Source organism: Pantherophis guttatus, chromosome 10 (assembly GCF_059756535.1).
Source record: "Pantherophis guttatus breed Tessera chromosome 10, ASM5975653v1, whole genome shotgun sequence".
In the NCBI taxonomy this organism is placed as follows: domain Eukaryota; kingdom Metazoa; phylum Chordata; class Lepidosauria; order Squamata; family Colubridae; genus Pantherophis; species Pantherophis guttatus.
Window position 1 is genome coordinate 27,900,159 of NC_142072.1, and position 22,587 is coordinate 27,922,745.

The 22,587-nt window shown below is 42.3% G+C and overlaps 1 protein-coding gene across 22 annotated transcripts in view; it reads right to left on the reverse strand.

Moving 5' to 3' along the window:
* The window catches only part of LOC117663256 (microtubule-actin cross-linking factor 1), a 323,136-nt gene that overhangs the window by 155,381 nt on the left and 145,168 nt on the right, over positions 1–22,587 (reverse strand). For all 22 annotated transcript variants that reach the window (XM_034413270.3, XM_060691389.2, XM_060691390.2 and 19 more), the window contains 17 exons: positions 22,267–22,362; positions 21,456–21,583; positions 21,200–21,293; positions 20,231–20,385; positions 18,457–18,748; positions 17,103–17,231; positions 14,689–14,766; positions 10,990–11,151; positions 10,283–10,387; positions 9,831–9,926; positions 9,554–9,679; positions 7,526–7,678; positions 5,688–5,842; positions 4,268–4,394; positions 3,248–3,431; positions 2,356–2,525; positions 1,358–1,536 (listed from right to left, as the gene is read on the reverse strand). In XM_034413270.3, the coding sequence (XP_034269161.2) occupies positions 1,358–1,536; positions 2,356–2,525; positions 3,248–3,431; positions 4,268–4,394; positions 5,688–5,842; positions 7,526–7,678; positions 9,554–9,679; positions 9,831–9,926; positions 10,283–10,387; positions 10,990–11,151; positions 14,689–14,766; positions 17,103–17,231; positions 18,457–18,748; positions 20,231–20,385; positions 21,200–21,293; positions 21,456–21,583; positions 22,267–22,362 (2,429 nt within the window). The remainder of the gene's footprint in view (positions 1–1,357; positions 1,537–2,355; positions 2,526–3,247; positions 3,432–4,267; positions 4,395–5,687; positions 5,843–7,525; positions 7,679–9,553; positions 9,680–9,830; positions 9,927–10,282; positions 10,388–10,989; positions 11,152–14,688; positions 14,767–17,102; positions 17,232–18,456; positions 18,749–20,230; positions 20,386–21,199; positions 21,294–21,455; positions 21,584–22,266; positions 22,363–22,587) is intronic.

The window sequence follows — 22,587 nt, forward strand, 5'->3', positions numbered from 1 at the left end:
TATTAGCAGATATAATTTTTATATAATAGAATATAAGTAATAATTAGATGGGAAGATTAGAGGTTGAAAGATGATATTACTATGTACGCTTAATAATATCATTGGCATTAAAATGAAGCACTGAAATATTGAATAACTACTCTAAAACAAACATGAATATCACTACTAGGATTATATAAGTTTGATTAATGTAACAATTATTATTATTATTATTGCTGTTTGTATCAAAAGGAAGGCCACAGAGGCCACACTGTTCATGATATTGATGTATATTTAAAAATAAAAACCCAATAAAACTTAAAACAAAAACAAAAAAGGACAACACAGTCAGGGCTGGGCTGTTCATCTCTTTCTTGGGTGTTCTACTTTTCCAAAGGCAAGGCCTCTCTTTTTATGTCCCCCACCTTCCTCTTTCAAAGGCAGAACTGAATTCCTCTGCACCACCAAGCTACATATCACAGCAAAGCTCTACCATTTATAGACAAGGAAGGCAACAGCACTGGACACAACAGTGTTATGAGTTTAATAAACATTTCACAAACACTATAGAAAACAATTAGGTCACTGCTTATTTTGTAAAAAGCAGTCTGAGTGCGGGCACCATACGGCAAGATAGGGCAGGGGAGAGAGAAAAATTGGCCACAGCAAATTGCCTGTACAATTTATGGCTCTCTGCAGATGCATGGATCTCAATCAAAATGAATCTGAGACTGATGCCCAATGAATGCTGAGCACAAGGGGAATCTAGCTAGCATTCAGACTTCTTCTATATACATTTGTGTGCATTACAAAATACTTATTTTGTGTATCAGACAGAAGGGTACACCTCCTCTATGTTTTTTTTAACAGTTAACATGACTCTTAAAGTTGGGCTATTTATGCAAATGCTGCCTATCTTTTGTAGTGCATCCAGGGTTCCCGGAATAACTGCAGGGCATCCTGAAAAGTGAGTTACAATTTAATACATTTATTGTTAATAAAGCAAAGGTAAGAGGCAATCCTGTCTTCTTCACCAGCTATTTTTTTTAAATGCAATCAAGATTTGTTGCCTTCAGGAAATTGGATTCAAGAGATTTTTCCTGATGGCCCTACAAAAAGAACTACCGGTTCTACTCTTTGATTATATGAACCCATCAGCAGTGGACCCCACACTCAAACACTCTCTCTATATGCTACATTTTATTTGCAGGCATTGCAAATCTAGTAGGAATCCTCTCTTTCCCCAAACTTTCTTTTTAATAGTACAAAACACCCTAAGCTAGAGGGGTCAAGAGTTTTGCCACTTACCAGGTTTCTCTTATATGGCAAAACCATAGTTCCCCTTTTGGAATTAACAGGGAAAATGCCAGCAACTCACTTGTCCAGGTAGACTGCAGAGAGCCCATAGACCTGATCCATCTTTTCCACCAGCAGGTTCAGCTCAGAACGAAGTTGTGGGGTACTTGATCCAGTGGGAGATTTGTGCAGAAAAATCTGGCATCTCTCAGTCAGTTGATCCAGGTCAACTCTCAAGTGGTGCAAATCTCCTTTCAGGCGCTGCAGAGACAATAGCAAATCGTGAGCACAAGCAGAATCCCAAAGCCTCCTTAGTGACCAGAAGTAGGACCAAGAGGCCTGGGACCATAATGACCTCATCCAAGATCCCCCACAGCCAGATGTCTGGTGATCAAGTATTTAAGGAAGGAACTTTTCAGAAGAGATGCCACCGGCAAAATCGAGACTGTGCATATCTGGCCTCAATCCGTACAGAACCGTCTCCTATGCCAACAGATTTTTTTTCCAGTCTGGATTATGCTGGTGATTTGACATTTCCTTTAAACATGTGAATATAATATTCAATATATGTTAGAGAGATACTATTCACTAACATTTGGGAAAGAAAGAGGGATAGAAAATAAGCATAATAACAAAAGTAGTCTCACCCTGAGATTTAGAAAGGGCTGCTGAGCATTTCAAGCAAACCCAGAGTTGTACAGAACCCAGGAAAGCAAAATTATGCATCAAAGCAATGCAAACTCTTTCCGGTGAGTACTGGACAGCTATAACTCAGAGAAAGATTCTGAGTGAATTTGCTTCTTCCAATCGGCAAGATGAAGAAGAAGCAAAACAAAGAACTGAAGGACATCATGGTTCTGGGTCTCCCTCAGAAGTTGCTGCTGTGATTTGCAGGAAGTTAGGAAACAAAACAGGGATTCATTTTGTGAGGAATAAGTACAAGGCTCCCTCTTTAAATTCCACACTACTGCAGCACAATCTGTGACCTCTGGACTTCTCTGTCCTCTTGCCTAAAGAGAAGGCAGCCTGGGAAATTGTTAAAGCACACCGCCACCACCCCAGTCATCTGGAAATGCCAACCTCCTGCTCGGCCATTCGGAAAGTATTTTCCTGCAGAGCATCCCCATCGGTCCTGGTGCTGCTTGGTGTCCGGATGGTGCCCACCAGCCGCTGCTCACATTCCTCCAGGTGAAGCCGGATGTTCTTGAGCTCAGAGAGGTAAGTCCGAGAAGCAGTCTCATCTTTATCTTCTGCTCACATATAAAAGAAGTGAACTTTAAATGGTGAACTCAAATATTTTATAGATTTCTGGCAGCATGCCTGTTTTCAAGCCACAGCTTCCAGATTTATATTTACACCCCAGCAGCTCTGGCTAAAAGAGCCACAGAAAGCCAGGCTGGGAACATCACTGCCGATGGCGGGAGGTAGAGCTGAGCCAGAACCCAGAGTCCCAGGAGGGCACCCTTGATTGCAGAGCTAATTGCTTCCGATTGTCAGGGGACCTTCACTTTTTTTCCAAGAGAGGCAGAGACAAACCCCTTAAAGTAGCAGCCAAGCCCACAATGATGATTCTCTGCTGGGGACACAGGAGCCCACCGAACTGGGCCGCCTGCCCTGCAGGAGAGTTGCTGGGTGAGGGCAGAATGAACCTGGACAGGTGACTGGGAAGTCTCACATAATATCTGAACAGTGGGTTCCTTATTTCTTTGAACTTTCTGCCAAATGTATTGTTTTTTGCTTTCTACAACACTCTTTTCCTCAGAACAGATCTTCACAAATAAACCATGAAAACAATCTCAAATACAATCACCACAATTAAACTCTCCAATTCCAATGAACTTCAGGTAGCATTCAAAACCAAACAAATCCACACAAACAGATAAAACACAAACTACCAGACAGCCTTAAATGCCACACAGATATATTGCACTCCCAGCTGTAGGGACTGCTCTGAATGTTACCCTAGGCTCACCATTTTCCATGGACTGCAAAAGCCGTTGAAAATGCTCTTTGCACGAGTCAACTTCTTCCTCGAGGTGCAGCCGATCTGCCAGGGAGAAGATCTCTGAGTCTCGGCTGTCCTCCAAGAAGTCTTCAAAGTGCATCTGCAGGTTCTTCATGGCATGGTGGCACTCTCCTGGGGCCAGAGCCCGCAGCTGTGAGTCACAAGGAACACAAAGGATACCGCTACACAAGGATTGTGGCACCAGGCTGGGCAGTCAAGGCTGGTCCATTAGCCCTAGGGACCACTCCATCTGCCAGGCATCTGGACTCTCCAGCCAAATATCTTCACAGGGGTTTAAGCAACTTGTTTTCCCAGACAGTTTCACAGTAAGTGCATACACTGGCCAAGATTTCTACAATATGGCTACATATTGCTTGAGAACTCTGTACATTGCAGTTAAACAACGTTGGTGAAAAAGTGCAAGATGCTCATGGAAAGAACATTAATTTGTGAAGAAGACAGTGGCATTTCATAAATATCTAAGCTAATGCAAAATTTTATTTAAGCTTATTGGGGCAAGGAATTGTCTCCTTTGCTTATCCTACGAAAAGCCATTATATTGATAACATCATGTGAATACAGGGAGTCCTTGATTTATGACTGCTCCCCAGAGGTACTTACAACCCAGTTTCAAAGTTTCACTGCCTGCCCCACCGTCACATGATTGCATTTGGGGTGCTTGGCAACCAGTCCATATTTTTGGCCATTTGCAGCATCCCATGGTAATGTGATCCTGATTTTTTGTATTCTTTAATGCAGAAAACCAGCAATTTTACTATGAAATCTGTGGTTACAGGATGACTTTTGAGTTCCCCATTTTGCCAATCTTCTGCTGCTGCCAAACCCTTTCTTTTCATTTTGGAACAGATACCACCTCGGGTCCTGTCCAAGGTCTACCACTATATTTCATCCACTATTTTCAACTGCTCATCCTTCCTTTCTTACCAAAAATGCCAGCAACAACTTTCTAGAGATCTGCATTGTTACCTTCTCCAGGTTCCAACTCTGCACCAAAGCGATATCCTTCCTCAAATAATTCCAGGAGACCAGGCTTTTCATGTTGACATGCAGCTGGTGCCATAAAGACATCACCTTCTGGTAGAGCTGCTCCACTCTATAAGAAGAAAGCAGAGCAAAGGTTTCCCTGAGCGTCTCCTCAAGTGAGCTCCGTGACTGAGCAGCATCCCCCACCCCCCATGCAATGAAGCCCTGGTTCATGATGACAAGGAGCTCAACAAAGGGTGACCAAGGATTTCAAGTACTTTGAACCTTTGCAGGAGCTGATCCTTGCCATTACTGTACTCAAACTCCAAGCACTTTACATTTCTCCTTTGACTGTCCTTGTTCCCTCCTGGCTCTTCATGAACAAGTCTTTGCCATTGTTATGGCACTGTTACTTAATTAGTTTGCTCCTATTTTTATCTGGGACATTTCTCAGATTCCCAGTCTGGACAACTGTCTGTCATTTCCATTCATCAGTGAAATGAGTTGCTTCCAGAAATTGTGGGTGTTCCAAAACTGGAGATTTTAAAGAAGAGATTAGACAGCCATTTGTCTGAAAGGGTATGGGGGCTCCTGCTTGTGCAAGGGGTTGGGCTGGAAGATCTCCAAGGTCCCTCCCAACTCTGTTATTCTGTTCTGTTGTTCCAACTGTCCCACACTTGCTTAGCTTCTGAGATGGACCAAGTTTAGCAAGCCTGCAGTTGGCTTGTATACATCTGTGTTTTATAGCACCATTCTTAGTTCAAATATCCATATCTGTTTAAAATGTGCATTTCAAGTTAAAATGCAAAAAAGGTGTTTGTACAAGGATGAATTGCATACAAAATACTTATTTTCTGAAAATCTATGAAAAATAAATGTGACTTTTTGCAGATATTTTCAATGTTCATTTGTAGTTTGATAGGGAGTTTATAAATGAGGATCTTTGGGGATCAAGATGGCCTGAAAATTGACGGATCTACCCATCCCTCCTCGGAGGCTGCCTCTCACCACAGTTGGGGAAGAGAACTTTGCTCTAATGCTCTTCATACCCAACTTCAAAGTAGCAAAAGCATCCAAAACTTCAAATTAAAACAAAACAAAGCAAAAAAGAAAATAAGTTGAGCAAAATATTGCAAAACCTAAACAAAGAAACAAAACAGAAAGTTCAGGCTTAATATTTTGGAAGCCAATCCCTCTTTGGCAAAAGAAGAAGAATAAATTTGGTTTGGTCTGAAGACCCATTGGCGGCGGTTTGGCAGCCGGGTTTTCGCGGGACTCATCAGAGCCGGCTATTTCCCCGACTGTCTCACCACGACGCCAAACCAGAGTTCTCTTGAAGCGCTTCTCATCCACCACAGGCTGTGGAGAACTCTGCAAAACTGCTACAGGGATCAGCCCAGGACCCTGACCTCGGTTACTTTACCTGCTAGCCATTTCGATGGCCTCTCTGTTGGGAGGGGGAACCAAGAAGCAAACGGAGGGCACCGTGGCCTCATTCCCAGCAGGACTGATCACTCTCCATTTGGTTCGCTGAGCGTTGTCTTTCAGCACACACTCATCGTTGCGGCAGATCGTGATCTGTGGAGGTAACCCAGGTGCTTCTGTAGTCCAGTAGACATTTCTTCTTGCCCCATTAAGTGACCCTCTGATTTTGGGGGGCAAACTGACCTCCCCTTCAACAAGCTACTTGAAACTTTTCCCAGCGTTTCTCTGCAGTCTCTAGGAAAAGCAACTGCAACATTTCCTAGCAGCTTATCTCAATGATGAGATACCAAACTGAAAATAAGGCTTTGCCCATAGAGGGTTGTTTTTCTGCAAGATCAAATCTGGTTCTGTCACTGGGACAGAGGTTTCCTCTTCTGAGCTTTCGGACTCAGGGAATTTCTCTCATTGAGGAAATGTGTGCTTTGGTTATTTTCCTCTCTCTCAGCCATCCCTAATAATGCATGCCTCAAATTTACCAAACGTTTTGCCCTCAAATACCTTATATACTGATTTGCCCTGCAGAACGATATCTGGACCGGAGTTGGCATATTAGAAGGCTGCACCAAAGCCCAAGTGTGGATTAATGGAGGGAATCCCAAACAACGGCTCTACTTGTGTTTTAGGCTAAAGTTCTGGAAAGCTCTAGGCTGATGCTGGTTCTTCAACGTTTTGCTTTGCAAAGTAACCACTTAGTTACTTTTGGAGAAGCAAAAAGGAGGCTTATGAGAAACTGTTCCTGAAACATCAACCTTTTTTTCCTTTAAGACCAACAGGAAAAGTACAGGTAGTCCTTGACTTACAACTGTTCATTTAGTGACTTTTTGAAGCATGTGTGCTGCATGCCAAAAGCGTGCTGCGCGCACGCATGTGTAGTGTGCACCATGCACCAAATGTGAGGTGTGCGCGCGCAGTGCACACCAAAAGGAGGCATGGGGTAAGTAGAACAGCGCGCGGGGGTGTGTGTGTGATCAGCTGTGGCGTGTGATCTTCAGAGCTTTTTTTTTACTTTTAAAAGCAAAATAGGTTGAATAGGTTGAATAGGTCGAATAGGTTGTAAAAAAATGCTTTTAAAAGTTAAAAAAAAGGCTCTGACGATCATGCGGCACAGCTGTGATTGTCGGAGCCTTTTTTTTTACTTTTTTAAAGCATTTTTTACTACTGGTTCCAGAGAAAAATTCTATTTTTTAGTAAAAAAAAAATGCTAAAGAAGTTTTTTTAAAAAGTTCTGACAATCACACGTCGCTCAGCTGATCGTCGGAACTTTTTTTTTTTTTTTTTACATTTTTTACTACTGGTTCGGGTGAACTGGACCGAACCGGTAGCATTTCACCCCTGAACACGGGTCATGTGACAGGGGTCATGTGACTTTTAGTTGTGACCTTCCCAGCTGTCTTCTGACAAGCAAAGTCAATGGGGAAAACTGGATCTGCTTAATAACCATGTGATCCACTTAAGAACAGTGGCAAAAAAGATTATAAAATTGGGCATAATTCACTGAACTACTGCCTCTCTTAGCAACAGAAGTTCCAGTCCCAATTGTGGCCATAAGTCGAGGACTACCTCTATGCAGAGTCTTATCATTATTTTAAGTCACGACTAAGAATGCAGCAAAAGGGTCTCACTAACTGCAAGGAGGAACCCTTGGATTCAAGTAATTTGGGCTGGCTGAGATTTTGAAATTCTGAAAACAGAGCTATTCTGAATCCCAACCCACACATTTCTTATTTGAGAAATTCAGAAGCCCTCCCAAGTTTTCCTTCAGCTGCTCTTGCTGACCTCAATTTGGCGGTAATCGCAAGCCGCCTTCACAGAGATGGTGTTCTTCAAAGGACACTCGGGGTTTCGGGGCTTCAGCTGGACGATGCTTTTGGACCTTCCCACTAAGCTGCCCACGGAGCTCTTAGACTGGATGAGCTGCTCCTTTTCATCCTGTTCAAAACAAAAGCCAGATGATGGTTATGAGAAGGGTGGGAGAGAGAGGCAGCCACAGCAAGGGGACCCCCCCCCCACAAAAGACACCAAGCTCCTACACAAGCCCCGTGGCCCCCCATCGGGGGTGAGCATTTTGCCAGGGGCAGGAGTGAGAGGGGGCATGTCCTCCCATGAGCAGAGGCAGGCAGGAAGCCCCCAGCCAGCCCCTCTTTCATTCTCTTCTGCAAGAGGCTCTGCTGGCTGCTCATCCTCCGAGGCCCCTCGACCCACCAACCTGGGAGCACAGCCCAGAACCCAAAGCCGAGATTACCCGAGGAACAGTGAACAGAGCAACAAGGTCCACTGTCTTTATTGAAGAGAAAAATGCTGGAGTTTTGCAAAATAAAAAAATGGAAGCAGTGGCAGAACTGTGCAGAAAGATTGTTCAGGAAGATTGATGCATGGACTGAAAGCAGTTTAAAACCTGGCTGAGACAATGCTGGTAGGTAGGAGGATAGTTGAAAGAAAGAGATAGATAGATAGATAGATAGATAGATAGATAGATAGATAGATAGATAGATAGATAGATAGATAGAGATAGAGCTTAAAATGAGCTACCTGTGCCTGTCCCAGGGGAGCATGGTTGGAAGAAATACAACTGTAACTCATTCATTATTATCATTAGGCATCTACTTTGGCCCCAGGCAGGTGCCTTCCTTGTAGCCCTCAAACAGCAACAAGTTTTGTTGGACTGTTTTGCAGCGGCCCCTCGATTTCCCTGCACAGTTTCTCTTCTTGGGGTCCTTCAACTTTCCCCTCCAAACAGCTGGAGACTGCCCCAAAGCGCCCTCCATTCTTCCTGTCTCTTCCAGAATGCTGGCCAGGCCAAGAGCATCGGGGCAAGCCAACCCAGATGGAGGCTGGCTGGCCACAAGCACAAAGCTCCTACTCAGGAGGAGGCTTCCTTCCCCTGGTTATGCTTAGAAAAGCTTCTCCATCCCTCCAGTCTTTCATGCTGACCTCCATCCTTGTCTGTCCTGCTTTCCAAGCAGTCTCCCTCAGCCTCCTTTTCTTAGCCAAACACCTACATTTTAATACAAGCCTCACCAGCACCCTCCCACTTCTCATTAGCGGTTCAAGAAGCTCACTCTTGTCAGGAACTTATTTTCCTACCCCTCTCCTAATTTCTATGGAACACAGGTGGGAATCACTGGTATTGTAGTCCAAGCAATCCAGAAGATACAGCTAGAGGATGCCTTGGTGCCACTTCTTATTCAGAGCCAGTAGCCCAGAGCTGCTCAGAGATCAGGCCTCAGGGGACAATGTGCATCTGCCTGCCAGCCAGTCAGGATGGGGGAGAAGTCAGCTTAGGGACAGGGTCCACACTGTGCAGCATCAGCCCATTAGCAGCACCACAGGAAGAACCCGAAGGACTGCTCCCCATCAAGGGAAACAAGCTTTGGCCAGACGGATCAATGGCCTGACTCAGAATTTCATGACACCCTGTGCTCCCCAACAGCAGCCACCCACTTCAGCACGCTGAAAATAAATAACATGCTGGAGACCACTTCACAGATACATGTGAGGGGGATGCCAATCAAACACAAGGAGACTTCAGTAAGGCAGATCTGGGAATGATCAACGAGAAAACAAAGAGTTTTAACATGCATACACATTCCTTATTTGCTTTTAAAGCACAGAGCTATTAGCAGTGCTAGGATCTACTCTAATCAAATTCATCGATTCCCAGAGCATCAAAGAAGGCAACTGTTGGAGAAGACCACCACCAGAATTCACGCAAGGAGCACAGTTAGCAAAGGTTGGGGAATTGTAGATGTTCGGAAGGTCTCTGGGTCTACAGGATACCATGCGACTTGTCCAAAAAGCACCCACCATGGAATCCTGGAGCAGGTCCTCCAGGCGGGTCAGGCTGGTATTGCGGTCACAAGAATACTTCCTTTTGATGTTGTCCTGGAGGTTCTTCAAGAACATCTCAGATTCCCGGGCATCACCAAAGAACTGGAAGGGTATAAAGAAGTATTTCATTTGCCCAACCCCACAAAACCTGTGTACATCCATGGCAAAGGCAGGCCAGGCTGCAAGGGGGAATCCTTGCACTGTGAATTTGTGAATTGACTCGGGATTCCCAGCCCTCCCTGGGCTGCCCTACCTGGAAGTAGGCGGTGTTCTCCCTCAAGTGCTGATCCACACACAAGCATAGCTGCTTGATCCAGTGCCACTGCGTCTGTACTGCAGCACTGTAGGCCTGGAAGAGACAACCATAGCTGTGCTGAAGGACAAGAAAGCCCTTTGGTTTTTCTTTGGAACAAAGACTTCCCACAACTATATGCCCAGTTCCAGAAAGGAAATTCTTCCAGAACACAATTGCTTTATATTTCTGTTTAAATTGTTAATATGTTACATGATGCACAAGGCTCCAATATATAGGTACTAATTCATCCATGGATCACACATGTATTCACATGGGAATGAAAGATGGAAAAGGCTCCCCAAAGAGGACACTCACATTCACCAGCCATCCTAAGTCCTGGCCTTGCCTAACCTCCTACCAAAACACTCCCAAGCAGGAGCCAATAAGAGCCCCTCCCAGCCATGTCCTACCTCCACCGTTTGCTTGGCGGGGTGATTCTCCAATGAGAGCAGCTCAGCAGAATCTTGCAGGGCGCGGAACACGTCCTGCTTCTCCTCCAGCTCCTCTGTCAGCTCCTGGATGGGGACACACCAAGGGCTTAGGAGGCGATTCTATTGCCGAAGCAGATGGAGCAATTTTCAACATCTACATCAACATCAGCATTCAATAATAAGATAATTTTTTCATGTCCTTTTCGAAGAAAAGGACAATTTTTTGAAGAAAACAACAGGACTAGATAAATGATTTAGTATTGATGTGACCCAAAAGATTTCAGCCTGTATAAAAAGTCTGAAACAGCAAGTTAGGAAGCATCATCTGGAGGTCAAAACAAAATAAAGAATTTTTGAAAGACCACACTGAAATATAACTTCTTCTAAGTACTAACTTCACTGAGAAATGTCAGGAAGGATCTGGTAGCATTTTTAAAACTAAGAATTTTTACGGTCAGCCACATGCTACTCATCAAAGCCTTTGACTGATAATAAAACTAGACTATTAGACTCTTTCCAATTTTTGGCTGTCACAGACCAAAACACTCTCTTCTTACAATATCTACACTGAAAAATATGAAATTGTGATTACAAAACCTCCCTCATTGGTCTCCTCTCTTGACTTCCAGAAGACCTAATAGAAGTCAACCAGTCTCTTTTGGTCGCTACAAGGTCGTTCTACTCACTGAGAAATAACTCTTCTTTGTCGTCAGGTTAGGGTTGTTGTCACTCCAGTCGTAGGCAAGTTCTTCCTCCTCCTTTTCATTTAGCCAAATTAACTCAGTTGTTGCTTGTGATACAAATTCATACAAACTTTGGAGGTGGCGTAGTCGGAAACTGGATGTCTCCTGCATAAAGATGACACATTTTGTCACATTTCACAATATTCAAGTGATTTCTGCTCTTAGATGTCTTATTTGTGAGCACAGAAAATAATTCCTAAAGAACTGGTTTATAAACCCTGCCAAGCAGTTTTTAACACAGAAAATACATAAGATCCAACAAGGTGTTCAATTTGCATACTATCCTCCTTAATCCAAAAAAAACCACAAAAAGGCACCAACTTCTTCAACTTCACTGCAAATTTTTTGAAAATGATGTGATGTGAAAAAATATGCACACAAACACGTATTAGCAAAAGGATGTTCAGAAATGCCATATTTGGGGAAAAGTAAATACAAATGCATGGAAAAAGGCATCTGGTTTTTGTGTGGAATTCCTTTGCCCAACCTGATGGTGAAATGCATCGAAATGAGAACCTGAGCAAAGCAGCAAGTGAGCTCCTGAGTCCATTATCTCTAGAGATGATGAGAGGAGGGCAGCTAAGAAGCCCCAGCAAGGAATCTGTCCTTGTGGCAAGACAAATGGCACACACAGAAATGGCCTTTGAAGGAAGAAGAAACTGTGGCATTTCTGTGGCATTCTTGGCACTCTCTGAGCTTGGCTGTTTTCCTCCAGATTGTTCGGGACTAGATAATATTTTTAGTGCTATAAGAAGCACTAGAAGGATTACATTACTAAAATAATGTAATTTTATTGGTATCTATTTTTATTTTTGAAATTTACCAGTAGCTGCTGCATTTCCCATCCTAGGCTTACACTCGAGTCAGTAAGTTTTCCCAGTTTTTTGTGGTAAAATTAGGTGCCTCAGCTTATATTCGGGTCGGCTTATACTCGAGTATATATGGTATTTCTTGATTGTCGGTCTGATGTTAATCCTGGAGTAAATCTATGCTCATCTGGGTGTTGATTGCTGATAGGGAGGTGTTTGGATCTTTTTGTTTCCTTTTTGGCTTGTTGATTGTCTCTTTTGCACAGTATGTAGATATTGTTTATGTCTATGTGTCTATTGATGGCCAATTTGGCAGAGCACCAGGCTTCCAGAAATTCTCTAGCGGTTTTGGACTTGCTTGGTCTATTGTTTGTTTATTTATAATGTTTATATATTTATTTCATTTTTATCCCACCTTTATTACTTTATAATTACTCAAAGCAGCAAATATACTTAATACTCCTTCCTCGAACGCTTATCCCCACAATAAGTTTGTGAGGTGGGTTGGACTGAGAGAGAGTTATTGGTCCAAAGTCACCTAATCAGCTTTCATACCTAAGGTGGGACTAGAACTCATTGTCTTCTGGCAATTGGCTCAAAGTCACCCAGCTACCTTTCACATTACCTAGTTGTTTCAAGATGCATGCTGCCTGTTTGTAACATGAAATGTCTGAAGGAAAACAACTAAGCTTTTTTGTATATGTGTTATTTACGGTTTTTCTTTAACAACCAACTTTTTTTTTTGTGGACACTGTAATGACTGGGTTGACATATTTTTCACACAGTGCTCACAGTAATAATACAATTACATATACAGAATTTTTATCTTCCAACTTCTAGCCTTAATGTGCTCAATATAATTATAATATATTCTTTTATGTATCAATCGATATTATGCTATTTTCCCAATTTATCATTCAGTTTTCCACATTTTCAATATCTCAACTTTCTATAAATACCAATAAAACCAGTTGTCAATAAGATTTAATCAGTCTCAAGATTATATCTCTAAGTCCCCTGAATTTATAGTCCTTGAAAACTATATTTTCCAATATATTTTTACATCTTGTAAATGTAACCCTAATGATCATACCTTTAGATATACCTAATCCTAGTCTTCCACCTCCTAATCTTAATGTATCTGTATTTATAATAAATTCCATTATATGTCTATATATATTGTAAAATATTATATCTCTATCCATCATCTCTCAGCCTTTTTAGAATTTCATCATTTATTGATTTTTTTAGCGATTCTTTTATGTTTCTTTCTTGGAATCCTATATGTCTTTCTAGCATTTTTACACAGACTAATTGTTCCCTCTGCTTTACCCTTTATCTCCTTCTGCTGCATCTTTTGAATATCCATCCATGACCCTTTCATTATTTTTGAAAGATCTTCTTTTCCCCCCCTCTATTCTGTTATAAGCTCTTAGGGTATTGTCTATTTGATTTTTAGTATTTATTATGGCTGTCTTTTCAGTATTTTTATCTGCTTTTAACTTATTTTTATTTTTTTGTATTTTATTTTGCTTTGTCCCTTCCACCACTCCTTCTAATTTCTCAGCTGTCTTCTGTATGTTAAATGCATCTTTTCCCCCCATTTGTTGAGAGCCTTCTACTTTCACATCTTTATCTTTAAATTTTTCATCAACTTCTTATAATTCTTTGTCGCTATTTCTAGCATTTCTTCATAAAACTTTATTGTTTCCTGCTGGGTCATTTTGTAACAAGTTAATATCCCTCTAATGTCCCAATATCCCAATATCTGAAAACTCCAGAAAAAATCACTTGTTAATAAGATTTGGTCAATTCCAAAATTATTCCTCCAAGTCCCCAAATTTTCTATTAGTTTGTGATTTTCAGTTTTTATAATTTCCAATTTACACCTTCCCAATTGTCCAGATTTTAAAGTCTTATTTATCTTTTCTTCTTTTGTTCCTTCAAGTCTTTCAAATCCACTTTTCAGTGTACAGTTCCAATAGAGTTTTAGTGTTTAATTTAATTTGCTTCTGAATCTTCAAAAAGCTCAGTAAATATTTCCCAGCATCCAAATCACCTACTAAGATAAAGTCAGGGTCAAGTAGATGGCTCAATTCCAGGGTTCCACAGAATGTAAAAAATCAGAAACAGCTGATTGTCATCCAGTCAGGGAAGTTAGAAATAGAGTTTAAAAAAAACAATTATTCCCAATAGTCACATAGGCTTTCTATGTTTTAAATCATCCTTTAGGTTTTTCCTTTTACTTCTGAATCTTTAATTTGTAATCTTCCTCTTTAGTTTTTAGTCTTTAATCATTCTCCATAAATCCAATCGCCGCTTTTTTAAAATTTGGAGATCATTTTTTGGGAACTTTTAGATTAGGTTAACTCTCTAAGGTAACAATTGGAAATTTTCTCATCCAATTTCACTGCTCTGTCCACACACTACTCCAGCACAAGATTTTAATGTCCCAGTTGTCCCAGCTTGTGACTGACCAAAAATGTCCGTCATCCCTGCTGCTGTTTAGAGGAGCTTTCTTCGGATCAACGAGGAAATTGCGGTTTCCTCATGATCGACGAAGCACCTCTCCTTTCTCCATCTCCCCCTCCCTGTCGGGTCTCCCAACAAGCAGTTGCCGGCTGCATTTTATGGAGCCCGGTGGAGCTCTGCTATTTTCCAGCCGTTCTCCCAGCAACATCAACCGGAAGTCCCCATAGCTCAACCTTGAGCTACAGAGATTCTCCTCTATTGGCACCGGCACTTCTGTTAGGGCTTCAAAAAGTTTAGGAATTTGCAAAACATTTTCAGACATCCTTTTGGCCCTGGAAAGAAATCTGCCAAAGATACTCACCATCAGTTTGCAGTACTGCGTCTCCAGTTTTCCCAGGGTTTCAGTGTAGCTAGCACGGAAATTTGAAGACATTTTACCCTAAATGGAGAAGAGGACAAAAAGGGCTGATTAAAAATAATGCTACAATAGTTGGAAATGCTCATGCTAGACATGATGGCTTCTTTGAAATTCTTCCTTCCCTCCTTTTCAAATTACACACTATGGACTCAACACAATTTAATAGACAGTGCAGCTCAAGTCCAATTAGGGCAGAATTGGGCAACCTGCAGCCCACATGCAGCCCCTAGACCAGTGGGTCTCAATCTTCCTAATGCCACGACCCTTTAATACAGTTCCTCATGTTGTGGTGACCCCCAACCATAAAATTATTCCTAAAACCATTGAAAATATGTGTTTTCCGATGGTCTTAGGTGACCCCTGTGAAAGGGTTGTTCGACCCCCAAAGGGGTCCCGACCCACAGGTTGAGAACCACTGCCCTAGACCAAGTTTTGCAGAACCCAAAATGTCCTTCAGGATCAGCCATCAAAACCAGTCATTTTCAGCAATATGGGTTGCTTTTTATTTTTGCCTTCTTAAATACTCAAGCTGTATTTGAACATTGAGGTGGGTGTTAAAATACCCACCTTTCAGAGTTTGTAAAGAAATAAGCAAACTCATAAATTATTTTTAATCAGCCCAGTGTTGTGGTGCCATCCAATCTGGCGGTCATCCTACGATGATTCTGTGATCCTCATGAGGTTCAGAAAAAGGAAAATAATGATCCTTCCCTGCTCTAGAGACCAATTTGCACTATGAAAAAGCAAACTATTTCCTTTTCTTGATTCTTTCTTTGAGGAAAAGTCCCAGCTGCTTTGTGTCTTCTCTGTCCCTGAGATAAGGACCTGGAGTAGAGGCGGGCCAGGTAGGAAGACTTGCCTGTTAATTCATGGTTTCTTTCTCCAGCTCAAAGGCAGCAGAATCAACTAGAAAGCCTTCCTACGCCTTCTCATTCTTTCTTTCAACATGCAAAGAGAGTGGCTAAGTTCCCACCGCATGTGGAACCAGAAACCATAACACCTCATTTGAATCTAGATTATTGGACAAACCCAGTGAGTAACTCAGCAGGTTACTTTGGAGGGAGAAAGGTCCAGCCGGTTCTGGAAGAGGGATATTCCCTCTTCCCAGAAATGGAGAATGACTCTTGTGGAAAGACAGACTTTGGGTGATGCTAGCAGAACCCACCTCACCCGCCGAATCAAAGAGCTGAGCATCAATGCCAAAGAAGCACAGACAGCTTCCTAAGGGCATGGCCCTCAGAGGCCTTGAATGTCTCCACCATTTCAAAATATTTAATGTGACAGAAGGGAAAAATGGCTAAATTTAGGATTAGACAGTAATCATATTAGCTACATTTTGTTTCAAATATATTTAAACACAAATTAATGACTTTAGCTCCCCGCTGCCCCCAATCTTTGGGGAGGGTAGCTTCTGGCCACACAGCGGTCAAAGGCTAAGCAAGGCCCAGAAAATACCTCATATATTTCTGTAAACAGACCTGCATTATTTATATAACTACCGTATTTTTCGGACTATAAGATGCACCAGACTATAAGACGCACCTAGGTTTAGAGAAGGAAAACAAGGGGAAAAAATAGTTTTTGGCCTCCCTGGCATCCAGAAGCACTCTGCCTTTGGGCTCCCAAACCCTCCATGTGTCCTGTTTTCAGCCTCCCCGATACCGGAGAAGGCAAAAACGGGACCCGCGGAAGGTTTGGGAGGCCAAAAACAGGCCTGTATTTGCTCTATAAGACGCACAGACATTTCCACTTTTTTGGGTGGGAGGAAGTGCATCTTATAGTCTGAAAAATATGGTAAATTTGGAATAAAATTTAGACTAGAACTCTGATGCAGAAAAGTTCCAAGTTATGCAGCAAGCAATAGAAAGACAAAATGCTTAAGAGCGAGAACTCAGAGATCAGATCAGAAATTAGGTCGATGATGGACTAACTTCAAAGATGCCATCAAAAAGAACATTAGAAGACATGGAAAAAAGGCAAGATACTTTGGATATTTGCCTGATAACAGATGGACACAAAAGTGACATAATGGTGATCCTACCACTAGGCTCGCCTACTCAGAGGACCTGCTGTAAAATGGAGAGGCGGACTACAAAAACCTTTTGGGTTCCAGTTGGAGCCTCCTAGTGAAAGTGATAAATATCTTTTGAAGTTGTTGCATTGGTTATCAATGGTACCCGGAGGAATAAGATGATGATGAGATGAGGTGAATACTTATAGACCAAGAAAAAAGTTAACATGTTCTACAGAAAATCAACCCAGCTCTGAAAACAGGACAAACGTAATCCCACTTTGCCTGCCGGTGTCCTCAAAGCCATCTTGAAGTGGGTCAAATGAGCCCAGGTGGGTCTGCTCACCTCGTACATCCTGGCCTCCTTCACGCTGGAGCCCATGCCTTCCACGCTACTGTGGACCTGGCGCTGAGCCTCCAGCTGGGCTTCCACACTGGGCAAGTCATTCCCCCATTCAGATCGTTCCAGCTTCATCTGAAAGGCCATCGAAAGGAGCCACCAGTCAATGCAGGAAAAAAGTATCCGCAGTTCTTACCAAAAGGGTTTTGCTGATCAGTAACATTTCTTTCTACTCTACTGTCTTTTTCCAATTGATTTTTAAAACTAAAAACAAATTCATAACTATTTACATTTACAACATCTGGCAATAGAAAATCAGTGGAAATCTTTTCCAAATTTGCCTAACTTTTACAATAAATTGGCCAAATAATGTTTTTCAAGGCAAACTGGTCTACTTGTGTTGTGTACCAAGTTCATTAAAGCAGTGCAAACTTCTCTCTGTTCTTTCTCTGACCTCTCTGGTGCTTATAAAAAGAGCAGCACCAAAAGTCAGATTACTTCTAAGAGCAACACGACAACCTGGGACCCACTGAGTCATCGTTTCAGAGAGAGTCCTTTACCAGAATCTTCAATGCTTACAACAATAGCAGAGCTTTTAATGTACTGGAAAAGCTCTTAAAGATTCAGGGAGATATTCAGAGATGCATCTGCCTTGAAAGTAACCCATGTTGTAGTACTTACTGTATAGCACAGACGAACATTGAGACCTGACCACAGGAAATATGACATTTTGCATTATGTCATAACATGTTTTATAACATTTGCTAAATTTCAGTTCAGAGGGGTCATGGGTTCCGGATTTTGGATGCGTTCTGAAAGTTAGCCCATTTGAGGTACCTGGGTTCAGAAATTATTACCCTTCAATGCAACGTTTCACCCAGATAAAGATTACACACAGGCAAACAGGAGAGCTTTAGTAGTATGTAGATTCTGCTCTCCAGAAAATTTTCTCTTTACTTTGTATGAGGTTTCTATTAATAAAACAACATGGCTTTTATTGTATTTCCATAATCTAGAGTGTATAAACAAAATAAATAACCAAACCATTTAAAAAACTATTCATGGAATCTTAGAATGTTATTAATTTTTTTTCCCAAAAGGTACACCCACAAGATTGCGTTCATACAACATAGCTAATCTGGTGATTGAAGTAACCCATTTTCTAAGTTTGTAATGATACCATATAGACATGAACTAAGCAACAAAACTAAGCTACAAAAAAAATCTAACCAAGCTCAACACTACCCAATTTATGTAGCATATTGCACAAGGGCAGTAACTGACCTAGTTCAGCACTTTGTCTGAACACCACCAGACCCATCACCTGATGTCCTTCTTTCCTTTCCATCATGCAACGCACCTGTATCTCTTCTACCCAAGAGAGCAGCTCGTACACAAAGCGGAGGTTGCCCTCATCTTCAGAGGATGAAATGGCCACCAACTCCACGCGAGTCATTGGCTTCCGAATCCAGGAGGTAGATGCAGGAGGGGCAATTGTTCCTTTTAGCAAAGGTTCCGTCTTCAAGTGTCTAGTGCTCAAGGAGGAAGGCTGTGCCAAGTCCAAGGAGGAGGGGGAGGAGAAGTGACCTTTCCGGTAAAGATTGGTACATTCCAGCCTCAAAGTTACCAATTCATCTTGAAGCCGCACAATCCTGGGAGAGAATCAGACAAGATAGATATCATCATCACCAGATGGATTTGTAACTGGCTGACAAACTGTACTCAATGGCTAGTCCTTAATGGGGCTACATCTACATGGAAGGAAGGAAGCAGTGGGGCACCACAAGGTTCCATCTTAGGCCCAGTACTCTTCAATATCTTCATAAATGACTTAGATGAAGGAATAGAAGGGGAACTCATCAAATTTGCAGATGATACTAAGCTGGCAGGAATAGCCAACATCCCACAAGACAAGCTCAGGATCCAAAAAGATCTTCACAAACTTGAACAATGGGCCCTTTCCAACAAAATGTAATTTAATGTGGAGAAAAGTAAGGTTTTATGCCTTGGCAGGAAAAACCAAAGATACTAGTACAGATATAGGCAAAACCTGGCTCAAAAAACAGAAACTGTGAGAGGGACCTTGGAGTCCTAGTGGACGGTCACTTAAGCATGAGTCACCTGTGTGTGGCAGCCACCAAACAAGCTAATACAATCCTTGGTTGTATAAACAGAGGCATAGAATCAAAATCACACAAAGTATTAGTACCACTTTGTAAAGCCTTAATAAGGCTACATTTGGAATACTGCACCCAGTTTTGGTTACCACATTGCAAAAAATATGTTGAGACTTTGGAAAAAGTGGAGAGAAGAGCAACTAAGAAATTAAAGGACTGGAAACAAAAACATATTAAACTAATCAAGGAGAGAAGCAACTTGGAATTAAAGAGAAACTTCCTAACAGTGAGGACAATTAACCAGTGGAACAGCTGGCCTTCAGAAATCGTGGGAGCTCCATCATTAAGAAGAAATTAGACAGCAACTTGTCTGAAATAGTATAGGGTCTCCTGCTTGAGTAGTGGGTTGGACTAGAAGACCTCCAAGGTCCATTCCAGCAGAGAATCACACGCACACACAACTGCAAACACAATGCTGGAAACTTCCTGACCCTTTATTTATTTATCCCATTTATATGACCATCCATCTCATCTCTTTTTATGATGGGTAGCGTACAACAATCGATAAAACAACTATTCATAAAAATGCTAATTATTAAAATATAACAGATTAAAACATGAAAAAATACTTGACCTATGACCATAATCAAGTCCAGAATTATGGTCATAAATCACGACTGTAAATTGAGGCATCACGTGACCAGACATGTCTTAGTTTGTGTGCTTTATGTTTTTGGGTTTCATTGGGATGCAGATATTGTAACATTTGTACTTGTGTGAAATGATTCCTGTGCGAGTGCAGTGCAGTATAAATTCAATCACTGAATCAGTCAGATGGAAAGTCACGGGGCATATCCAATCACTACAAGGTCCTCAGACTGGCCCAAGACCAACCGTCCTCGGGAAGATGGAGAAGCCACCCTTTCCCCAGACTCAAAATGCAACTTTATTTCCCAACTGTTTTACGTGCTCTTAAATGCTCCTTTCTAAGCTCAGCTGCCCACAAACATCACCCACTTGAAGACCAGCTCCTCCAACTGGTAATAGTTCTCATCCCGGAGTATCTGAACATCTGTCTGAAGCTGTCGGAGGAGTCCCTCGCACTCTTGGAGGTACATGATGACGTCGGATTCATACTGCACTGGCTGGCCCGACTCCAAGTGGGCTTCATCCTGGCAAGAGATAATTTAAGGTTATTAAGGAGATGCTCTTTCTGTGATGCACTTTGAGGAAGATGCCCAAAACCTCTGGCAGAGGAGCTGTACAGTCATGAAAAGGGAATTGATCCTAAAAAAAAAGTGTCAGCCGAGAGTACAGTGCGGTACAGGATTGTTTCTCCGAAGGATGTCAAAGACCAGAGCATTTCTGCACATGTAGCAAGAAAGGCTGCAGTAACAATAGCACTTACAACTTGTATACCGCTTCACAGTGCTTTACAGCCCTCTCTAAGCAGTTTACAGAGTCAGCCTATGGCCCCCAACAATCTGGGTCCTCATTTTACAGACCTTGGAAGGACGAAAGGCTGAGTCAACCTTGAGCCAGTTAGAATCTCTGGAAGCAGCAGTGAGTTAGCTTGCAGTTTTTTATTCTAACCACTGTGCTACCACAGCAATACTTGATAAAGGCAAGAGAGGAAAGTGCAAGTGGAACAGGGGAGACAGTGAAACAGAAGGAGGAGGAGGAGGAGATAACCAGAAGATGGAAGGGAAAAGAGCAAGAAGCAACATACCAATGATAGAAGCCTAAGGGAAAGCACAGGGGCCAACGATGGAGCAAGAGAAACTTCACCAGAAGGAAGCGACTGCAGGCAGACAAAGCAACTTCGAGCTACAAATTGTGAAACGTCTAACAATCCAAGAGCATGGGGGACTCTTTCAAAGGCCAGTAACCAAGGCTTGTGGCCCCCAGAGACCAAAGGTGAGACTATTCACAGTGTCTGCGAGGGAGGGAGGGAGGGAGGGAGGAGGCCAAAGAGCAGAGACTTACAGCCTGCAGCGTGTTCCTTGCCAAGGTGAGTTTTTCCTCACAGCTGAGGGTCCCATTCTGAATCTTGTTTGCTCTCTGCAGCAGCAACTCCAGTCTGCAAAATAAACCTCAGTCACTATTTCAAAGAGAATGGATGAGTCACTTCTTTTTCTAAGTAAAATAAAGGATATTTATGTTTATCGAGTTTAGCTTAAGCAGGCTTCACAACACAGAGAAGAAACTTCCCCAACCTCACACTGCCCAGCACGGGAGTCACCTTTCCACAGCCGGTCGCAGCAGCTTCTCACGCTCCAGCATCTCTATGATCAGCTTTCCCCACTCTTCCTCCACGTCGTTGGGATGGTAGCCCTGTGGAAGCTTCAGACGTCCAAATTCAATCCAGACCTGGATTCAGACAACAGAGGAGGAGGAGCTGTTTCTCCTGAGCCTGACCACAGGATGCACCCTGTACAAAGAGGTCCTCTCCTGGGCTTTGAGACCCAAACTATTCATTCTTTTATCCCGGTTGAGGTGCAGCAAATGAGAATTCTAGGAAATTCACCTCTGCAACAACCATATCTTATCCAACAAATACTGTTTGGACAAAATTTAGAGAGTCTTAAATAACTTAAGGCACAGTAGGCACGGTGTAAATTCACCGAGCTGAGTTTTAGCTAAATTTCAATCATTTCCATGGAAAACAACTAGGGAGCAGTCGCCAGAGATCAGGCCTAGAGAGAGAGGTGTGAATGTGACCACAGAATTTGGCAGCAGGCTACTTGAGGCAGGAAAAGGGCCTGGTCCACCGCCTTCCATAATCTTCCATGCCCCCCAAAATGGTCTTCCCAGGGAAACTGCTGCTGACCCCGCATATTTAGCACTACGGAGAATTAGAACAGAGATTTGGTTCACGCTATAGAACTTCACTGGGGGGAAAGCTGAACTCAGTGCTTACTTGTAACTGACACTCATGTGCCAGATTTAAGGGAATGCAGAACAGAAATTCTGTGCCATCCATTATCAAGCCAAGTTGATAATCTGCAATCCTTGTTTTAAGATATCCCAATATATCTATGCAAGTCTCTTACCTCCAGCAATTTGTATAACTCTTCAATGCTTCTTTTTTCTAACTGTTTTGTTGGGATTTCTGTTTCTTTAAAGTGGATATACTGGTTATAAAGTGCCTGCAAAATCAGAGGGTTTATCCATTAATCCTCTTTCTTAAAGAAGGCAAGAAAGATTTTTTTAAAAAAGTGGGGGGGAATGCATTGTATTTTGATCTCAGAAGTTCTTACAAGTAAGAAGTGAGATCATAAAGGGAAGTTTCCCTATAGCTCCCTTCTTGCTACCAATGCTGGTGCTGCCTCTTGATTATTTGGGCCTGTGTTGACTTCTTGGCCTCCTCACAA